The sequence below is a fragment of the Chanodichthys erythropterus genome, chromosome 23, assembly GCF_024489055.1.
Source record: "Chanodichthys erythropterus isolate Z2021 chromosome 23, ASM2448905v1, whole genome shotgun sequence".
NCBI classification, from domain to species: domain Eukaryota; kingdom Metazoa; phylum Chordata; class Actinopteri; order Cypriniformes; family Xenocyprididae; genus Chanodichthys; species Chanodichthys erythropterus.
The window spans coordinates 25,477,333-25,486,920 of record NC_090243.1 but is presented as its reverse complement, the minus strand read 5'-3'; the positions used below and the strand labels follow the sequence as shown (position 1 = coordinate 25,486,920).

The following is a 9,588-nucleotide window of genomic DNA, read 5'->3' as shown; positions in this document are numbered from 1 at the left end:
AATGTGATATTCTTACATGACAAGAAACTCATGCGCGTTTTACGTGAAAAACCAAACGCTGCATGTTTCACATGGTCTTTCCATAAATACATTTGTATATTTATGCCTCACGTTTGCAAGAAAACAATGCACAAATTTGTCAACAGCACAAAATATTATCTATAAAGATGCACTAATAGGCCTACATCACAGTGGGCATTTTGTAGTTATTTTTTTTTTTTATTATTATTTTTTTTTTACATGCATCATTTTAAGGACGTGATTTATGGGAAACTGTTCCTTCACTGGTTTTTCATTGCGCAGTGAAAGTCACAGACTTGTTTGATACTGTTGTTGGAAACTAATTATTATTTTGATATTCACATTACGAGAACGTAAGCATCTGATTAGCTTTTCTTCTTCTTCTTTTAAACGCCCATGCTCTGTGCCTAAACTCAGTAGGCCTTCCTTCAAACTTCAAATAATAGTTTCAAACCTGCGAACGAGGTGTCTCTTTCTGTTATTCATATTTTTAACCTGTGTTTTTGAAAGATTAAGGCCGTAATGTATCGCCCTTGTGTGTGTGTAAAACTTGTGGGTTGTGGAAGTTGTGAAGTGGGATTTCTCTCTGCAGGAAACTCCGGCGGCTGGAGTTCAAAGCCGCATGAACAGACGAACCATTAAAATATCATCCAGACTGCAGCCTTCAGCTCCATACACTCTCAAACTCCTTCCAGAGAGAGAGAGAAAAAGAGAGAGAGAGAGGGCCAGGCGAAGCTGTTGAGTTGAATGTTTTGTCTAACGGACGTTATCTTTATAAAAGAAATCTGGACGGTGTCTTCAACAGGTGAAAAACGGTAAGACTCGTAGCGTGGAGACGAAATAAGTTTTGGAGGTTGGAATCATTTGGAAATATTTACCGACGTGTTTTAATAACGTGTTTTTTTTGTTTGTTTTTGTTTTTTTCCCAAGTGCAAGCAATGCTTGCAACTCTTAAATTAGTTTTTAAAAAGAGTGGATTCGTTTAAGTGTTTTGTATTATTATTATTATTGTTGTTTTCTAAATTAAAAGTGAAAGAGTATCATAACGACAAGCACACCCTGTTTGATGCCATTTAACTTATTTTTGTTTATCCACTAAAAGTAGCGAAAATGTGCCATAAGAGTGTCAAAAACATTGCAACTTTATTTTAAGTCTATGTGCTTGAATTGATTTTTTGTTTTTTGTTTTTGTTTTTCTTAGAACGATTTTTTTTTTTTTTTTTTTTTTTTGGCCTTCAATATGATTTTGTCAGCGTCAATGATTTTGTCCAAAATATGACTCATTCTTGAGTGTTCTTTTCCATTGTCAAATCAGAAGCGTTTTGTGTCTTTGCATATTTCCCCCCTTTACCACACGAAAAGAAGCTGAAAAATAAACTTTGAGTTACGTGCTAAAGAAATTCCTGAAGAATGCAACTGCGAGCCATTCGACCCTCAGCCCCAGCCATTTGACTAACATATTAACTATTCGTCATAGTTCATACAATGTTTACTTATTTATGACACGGGTTGTGTGGTTTTGTCACCAGAGGCCTGACAGATCAATTCATGACCTTTCTCAAGGGAATACCGATTTATTTGCATCAGTAATTGAATGCATCTTGACCTTGATTAAAATGAAGCCACCTAAAGTTGAAGAAATGTCTAAGGTCACGCTTTTGTTATTTTCAAAGATTACATTTGTGGATTTTAGACTTAGTTTTGCATTCACGTGTGATCATAATACGTGAACATAAAAGATCACAATGGCCTTCAGATAAAGTAAGGGTTCCGTGAAATGCGCTTTTAAAAAAATCAGAAAAAAAAAAAACTTTGTATTGTGTTACGGCTATTTCTACTTTTTGCACTGATATTCGTCAACATAAACATACACTACCTTTGAATGAAGTTATGTGGGCTAGGGGTGGGGGTGTCAACTTTTTTTTTTCCATTTTTCACCGAGACACACGAGCACAATCTAAACGCAGCTTCTGTACTCTCACGTACAATCCGCCTAATTCCAGTGGAGCTTGAACATATGATATTTGACATATCTAATAGTAACTGTCTGACCTTTTTAGGTCAGTTCACCCAACACCTCCTATCTGTGTCTGGCCGGTTTGATTAAGATAAAGCTTCAAAGCAGCGATCAAGGTAATCATTCTGTTTTTGAATTATGTATTTGCATTTTTATTGTGCAAGAAGGAAACATTCCATTGACCAAAACTTCTTTCACTGCGTCATGATTTAAACTGCACTATTATTATTATTTCATTGCATGTTGGAAAATTAGATAAAATGACATAGTAACACACAATAACATTAAACTTTTATTTACAAGGTGAAGGTGTTTTTATTATAATTTATGCTATTTTTGGTTTGGTTTCTATATTTTTTTTTACTCTTCATATAACAATATATATATATATATATATATATATATATATATATATATATATATATATATATATATATATATATATATATATATATATATATATATAATTGTTATATGAAGAGTAATTTTTTTTTTTTTTTTTTTTTTTTTTTTTTTCTCCTTGCGGCAGCATGGAAAGTATTGCCCAGTATTTTTAAAACATTCTACGAATGACATTACTGTATTAAAATGCACACTTCATTTTTGTGTGTATATTTACATTATATATATATATATATATATATATATATATATATATATATATATAGTAGAGCCTCGTGGACATTTAAAAACACCACTTAGCCATACATTCACCGACCATATATCTAAAGTCAGTTTATATCTTGAAATATCAGCATTTGCTTAAAATGCCTTCCCTTGGGCAAAGTTCAAAGAATGTCATTAAAACTCTTGAGCTTGTTTTCATGAGGTGGATACTGTCCATTTATACAAGATACAACACAACAGCCGGTTGTCGATTCATGGCTGTACTTTATTCATAACAGGTGCACTGTCAACAGTCTGTTTATTAAATAACGGGGATAAATTTTACGTTTCGGAAAGACTGGATTAGGTCTTAGGTATTAAGATTTTTATTTAACAGCTTCTCGAGCTATTTTGCCAAGACTTCTTTGCTTTGCTGCCCTGCACACTTTTGATGAAGCACCACCTCCTGTGTGCCTGATCCGCCGCCGCTGAACAACTGAGGCCGAAAATTACCCCCGATCATAACAACAGGTCTTTTGCGTTACTTTTTTCCCTTTGGACAATAGGCGACCTTCGCGCTCTTCACAAGACACCGATCCCATGACGACGCAGAAGCACTGTTAGAGGAAAAAGAGGGGGTGTGAAAACTTTTTTTTTTTTTTTTTTTCAAGAAAATGGTTAATTATACGAAGAAAAAAAAGTCGGAGTCCGAGCAAGCAGCATGCTACTGCAAACTTTAACTTTTTAGGCTGCTAACCGCCGTTTTCGACGTTTATTATCAAGCTTCTTCAGATGTTTTCTATAACGGACTACCAGACAGAACATTTATGTCGCATTTGTATTGCATGCAAGTCCACTCTTTCTAGTTCACTTATTGCGGCGAGTTGCTCAAACGCACCGTTTTAGAGCGAACTCGCACATTTTCCACAGCTGTAATATAAAGAAAGGTTACATTGCTTCGTTGCAACTTCGGGATTGCAGTTAAAAGTACAATAACCTTTGCATAACAAAAGCATTTTTTTCACCCGCTGCCTGAGGCTCGGCGCATGCGCGCTCGCTGTTTGCTGTCACTAAAACATTTTTCTTCGCATTGGAAACTGTCACGAGTGACGTCAATCACGGAGCTCTGACCAATTAGAGCGCTCGGTGATTGTTTGGCTCCACGGGCTGCAGCGCCTACCATGAATCTCTATTCAGTATATCAAAGCGTCCTGCTGCTGCCTCTCAACCGAATGGGATTCCACGTAGGCACCGAGATAGCAACTAAACTTTAGGGGAAGTTTAATTTTTTTTTTCTTCTGTATTCTTCAAAGCGATTAAAATATATTTGTCATCATCATTATTATTATTTTGCCTGCTGTCAAGTTATTCTAAAATTAGGAGTAATGAGCGTGGATGCTTTGGGAAGCCCTGTGATGGACCCCGCGTTTTCCAAACGGAACACGACGCTGAGATTAGTTGACTTGGCAGGGGCTCACCACCATCACCATCATCACCACCATACCCCTCAGAGCGTGACAGGCTTCCCGGGGTTCAGCAGCCATCCACACTCAATGGCTCACTCGCACCCTGGGGAGATGACTGCGGAACCCCGCCTGGGGCCGAGTCCATTCGGGCCAGAACACATGGGGCACTCCGCGGCCCTCAAAATCAGCCCAACCCATCATTATCCCCACCACCATCACCACCACAATCATCATATTGCAGGCCACAGTGAAGTGGTCTCCAGTCAAACGGGAGCTTTTGGCCCGGTGCAGGCGGCAACGGTCCCGTACTCTATGTCTCACACGGCCCAGGCGCTATCCGCAGGTAGGGATTTCCTCATTCGCCGAGATTTGACAGCTCAAGCCATGCCCGTGCTGACCGACCAGACTTCTGGTTCAGCCTCTCACCACGGAATGTTTGTCTCAACAACAGGTAGCTATCCGGGACACTATGGTCATCACCCCGACCCTGGGAACCATTCTCTCTTCCCTGGACTTCATCACGAGCAGCCATCTACCGGAGCACCAGGTGGCCAAGCCTTGAACGGACAAATAAGGTTAGGAATACCTGCCGAAATGTACGTTCGGTCTGATCATTTGAGTCAAGTAGCGAGCTCCAGGGCAGACCCGTTTGCTGCTTCTCCGCTGCACGGATACGGCGGGCTCAATCTGAACATGAATCTCAGCGCACACCACCACCACCACCACCACGGAGCTGGCGCTTTTTTCCGTTACATGAGGCAACCGATCAAACAAGAGCTCATCTGCAAGTGGCTGGAGCCAGAGCACTCCGCCAAGAAACTTTGCTCCAAAACGTACAGCACCATGCACGAACTAGTGACACATGTGACCGTGGAGCACGTTGGAGGACCGGAGCAAGCGAACCATATCTGTTTTTGGGAGGAATGTCCACGAGAGGGGAAACCGTTCAAAGCGAAGTACAAACTTGTGAATCACATCAGAGTGCACACCGGAGAGAAACCGTTTCCCTGTCCGTTCCCCGGCTGTGGAAAAGTATTTGCCCGATCGGAAAACTTGAAAATCCACAAGAGGACACACACAGGTCAGTGACTTAATTTGCTGTCCTTTAGGACAATTTAGTTAAATGCTAGCGCCTCGTAACTCTGCAATGCTGAAGTGTAAACAAACCGATGCACGGGCACTAGTTTATTAATGACGTGAGCTAGCTTGCAAGCTAAACAGATGCAGAGTTTGTCTAAAATTCCGCTTCAGGGTGATATTTAAGCTATTTTATATAACATCTATGATGCAAAGAGTTTTCGCAGAACACTGGTATCTTTTTCTTTATGTCGCTGTTATTTAAGGAATTTGATGAATACAACTATTTAGTTTACACTAACAGAATATGCTAGCATGGTTTAGCAATACGTCATTTTTAAAAGAAACCATAAAGGTGGAGCACTGTGGAGTGTTACGGTTTTGATTCACTTGCTTTTTTAATATTGTGTATTGTAAAAATAACGCATTCCTTACTTCATAACTGCTTCTGGATGTTTCAAAACATTCATATGTTTTGGGGCCTACTGTGTCTAGTTTAGTCGGCTGAAAAAAAACAAAAAAACAAAAACAAAAAACAAATAGAGACGAAAAGCCTTTTTTCCCCCACAATAAATCTATTATAGACATCGGCTGTTTTTATTACAATTATTGTTAATTCGACACAAGTGTTTATATCCACTTTGAAAACAGTTACACGCTACTTTTCACTACATTAGTATGGAAACTACTAACACTCTTTTTTTTTTTTTTTTTTTTTTTTTTTTTTCATAAAATAACTTTTTTTCAGAAATACTTGTTCAAATACTCTGTAATGATCTACAGGGATATGGCTGCGTTTTTGAGAGCTAGTGTCTTGTTTTGCTTACACTGCAGTGTGTGTGTGTGTGTGTGTGTGTGTGTGTAGCCTTTAGAAAGAAACTATCCAAAACGACTGCCATTAATTGCACAGGAGACAAGATTTTGTAATTATTTGCATTTATTTCTGAACTGTGACGATATAAGAAAGTACGCATTCAGTGTTGACAAATTGCAGATTGACCGCATGCAACAAGTCGGTATCAAAGTTCTGAAAGAGTAAATCAGCCGTGACTTAACAGGATAAACTTTATATGTTTATATAGTTATTTTTATTCATTTTAATGCCTTGTGGGATCTGTGCAACTGGAGGAATATATTTGCACTTCAGATTTAGTAAATAAGGTCGCTCGGCAGTGAGTTTTACTTTTTTTTTTTTTTTTTTCTTTCCATTGCAAATTGCTTTGGCATAATAAGGTTTTCAAAAGGATTACTGCCCACGTGTAACGTTTACCTGGAAACACATCTAAGATAACAATCCTTCAGTTTTGATGTTTAACCATCGTTGTTTATTACGTCTGTGCGACATTCCCGGGGGCTGCTAAGTTATTTTCTTGCTTGGGCGGTATTTGAATCTTTGGTTATGGATATGGTTTCCCAAGGGTCTCCTCCTTGCTGCTTTCTTGTAGTACACTAATATTCTTGATTGGCTTTCTCGGCCCAACAGCTGAAGGTCAAATTGATATTCAGCAAGCATCTGTAATTAGACAGCAGCAATTACGTAGTGTTATAAACTCCTGGAGCTTATGTCCTTCGGAAATAAGCGTGATGTGATTAAATGTAATTAATTCAAACATTTCTATTGCCTGGCCGCCTTCTCCAGCAGCTATTATGGTTACAGTGGGACAGGCCTAATAGCAGTTTAGATGGTGGATCAGATGTATTTTATGAGATCGTCATGCTCTACATTCCAAAGGTAAATGAAACTACTATGAGAGCGCGTGCGTGCTTTAAAAAAAAGGGGATGCCCAATAATCTGTAATTGTGAAAAGAAATCATTGCTGTCTGAGCGTCTCAGTCACAAGGGGCTTGCCATGAGAGCAGTAAAAAGATAATCGCGATATCATGGGGCTCGTGTGACCTGATTTACCCTGTACAGACTGACATGCGTTTGACTAATGCAAAGTATATTTGGTTATGCGCTCGTTATAATGATAATGTGAACACTTGTTACCTGTAATGACCATTGTCACAACTGTTTTGTTGTTTTAGGTGAAAAGCCTTTCAAATGCGAGTTTGACGGCTGTGACAGACGGTTCGCCAACAGCAGTGACCGGAAAAAGCATTCCCACGTACACACTAGCGATAAGCCGTACAACTGCAAAGTCAGAGGTTGTGACAAATCGTACACGCATCCCAGCTCTTTGAGAAAACACATGAAGGTGCACTGCAAGTCTCCACCTCCGAGTTCGGGTTACGAATCATCGACTCCATCTCTTGTTTCTCCTTCATCGGACTTGGGACGGGAGCCAGCTCCCTCTGCGATCTCCGAGCCACTCTCATCATCGTCCCAGCCGGCCAATTTAAGCGAATGGTACGTGTGTCACAGCTCCGGTGCCAGTGGCCCTCAAACCCCACCCAGCGGTTCCTCCACACCGGGCCATACGGAGGGGCCAACGTACGGCAATCCTGAACGGAGGGACGCCTTCTAACAAAATGTAATATTCATTTGGCGAAGTGACTGAAATGACATCTTTTCTTATTTGGACAGTCCATTTTGGACTGACGCCTGAGTGAGTCAGTTCAGAGTAGGCTTGTCCACTGTTACTGCCTTACTGAAGGATGCACTGGCCCTTTGACAGCTAATGTCACTGCCTAACCACCAATCGATATAAAACATGTCCCGAGTGTCTATGTTTCTCAATAGTGTAGGCATGTCACTGTATCATTTTGTAAATAGACCGCTTTGATTTCAATATCTTAATTTATTTTTGAATCGGTAAAGAATTTCTTTTTGTATTATTGAACCAAAGTGCTTAATTATTAAACCTGTACAGTTGTAAATCACGACGTTTTAATGTCCATGTGTGAACAGTAATTTTGTAAGGTTTTTGTCTTTCAGCAATTTTTAAATGTTTGCTACTCTACTTTGTACAAAAAGTAATATTTCGGATTATTTGAATTTCATAAAGACGTAGACTCTTTCCTCTTTTTGTGCTTTCTCCAGCCAAGCCAATTTGATGGAAACAGTGTTAATGTATTTGATATGACGTTTCATTTATGATTAGTCATTTATCAATGTGGTTATTTTGTGATTTTGTAAAACTTGTCAGCAATCCATTTTTATGAAAAATACGAATTATCAGAAGAGACCTTAAAATGTGTACCGAAATGCCTTGTAAGTTGTGAGTATTTTGAATAAATTGTGTATGATGCAAAGCTAAAAGACCTTCGCTTTAGTAGGAAAAAATACTTATGTTATAGATTATATTGTTTAGTCATTATCTAATACAAACCCCTAAATGATCAAAATATACATGATCCTAAAATGACATAGAGGATACCAGCCAACTTAAAATAAATTTAATTCTCTCAGCGAACCCCATTGCGATAACTTTTTTTTTTTATTTTTTTTTTTATTATTATTATTTCCTTTTGTATTGCTTATGCACACAAATATACCCTAGCTTTACACTCCAATTACATGGGCAGCAATTGATGAAAGAGTTGCATATTTTCACACAGACTTCAAAGAGGCTTTTATACAAAGAGACATTTTTTTTCACGACGGTGAATCTTCACGGTGAGTTAAGATTTCAATAGCAAAAGCCCAGTCAAATTTAAATAATATGGGCGACGGGGCCGTAGAATATGTTCTGTCAGAAAGAATGCAATATTTCCTCTGTAAAGAAAAAAATAACCACAAAACGCGCTTTACTTAAACGAACGTTTATTCGTTCGGTTTTAAAATCACCGAAAAAGTCTAGTAGACAATTGATTTGGTCTGACTTTTCACACGAGGCATGGGCCTATGTTCATTGTGTTGGAATAATCTAAACTAACAACTTATGATAGCCATTGCATATCCAAGCAAATGTACATTTTAATCAATAAATGGCTCATTAAGGATCGATCAATATTTATTCACTTTAGGAATCGTCATCCAACGAATGCAGAAATCTACCAATGTGATCGTGTTGGCTTAGCTTTTACATTCTCAACTGATCCCTTTAAAACTGTGTGTGTGTGTGTGTGTGTGTGTGTGTGTGTGTGTGTGTGTGTGTGTGATTATAGCACGTTTAGTTTTTAAACTTCTGTGCTGCGTACAGTGTAAAATAAATACAGCAGGAAAAGACCAAACAGTGTCGTAGTCTAGTGTCAGAGCTGGTGAATAAGAGGAGAAAGGGATAGTTTGGTCTCAATTGAAGCAAGGATCCCTTGAAGTGATTTTATTATCAAGGGGATTCTTGCATGTCGTCTAAACGACGCTGATGACATGGAAAGGTGTCACCATTTTGATCGCGCGAATTTGTTTCAAGGTTTTCATTCCATTCAACAAAATAAGAGGAGACGAATTGACCAGAATAAAGTATACTTCCAAGTAATATCAACTATCGACAAGCTGCCTTTCTCGGACTCCTGGTG

At 38.7% G+C, this 9,588-nt stretch overlaps 1 protein-coding gene across 2 annotated transcripts; it reads left to right on the top strand.

The window, feature by feature from the left end:
• Positions 1-4,029: 4,029 nt before the first annotated feature.
• zic4 (zic family member 4) lies at positions 4,030-7,655 on the top strand. 2 transcript variants are annotated; one of them, XM_067377982.1, is made up of 3 exons: positions 4,030-4,453; positions 4,562-5,191; positions 7,216-7,655. In XM_067377982.1, exons 1-3 carry the CDS (start codon positions 4,030-4,032, stop codon positions 7,653-7,655), a joined length of 1,494 nt encoding a protein of 497 aa, XP_067234083.1. The 2 variants fall into 2 exon arrangements, with proteins under 2 accessions (XP_067234083.1, XP_067234082.1); XM_067377981.1 differs by having other exon boundaries at positions 4,030-5,191.
• The last annotated feature ends 1,933 nt before the right edge of the window (positions 7,656-9,588 follow it).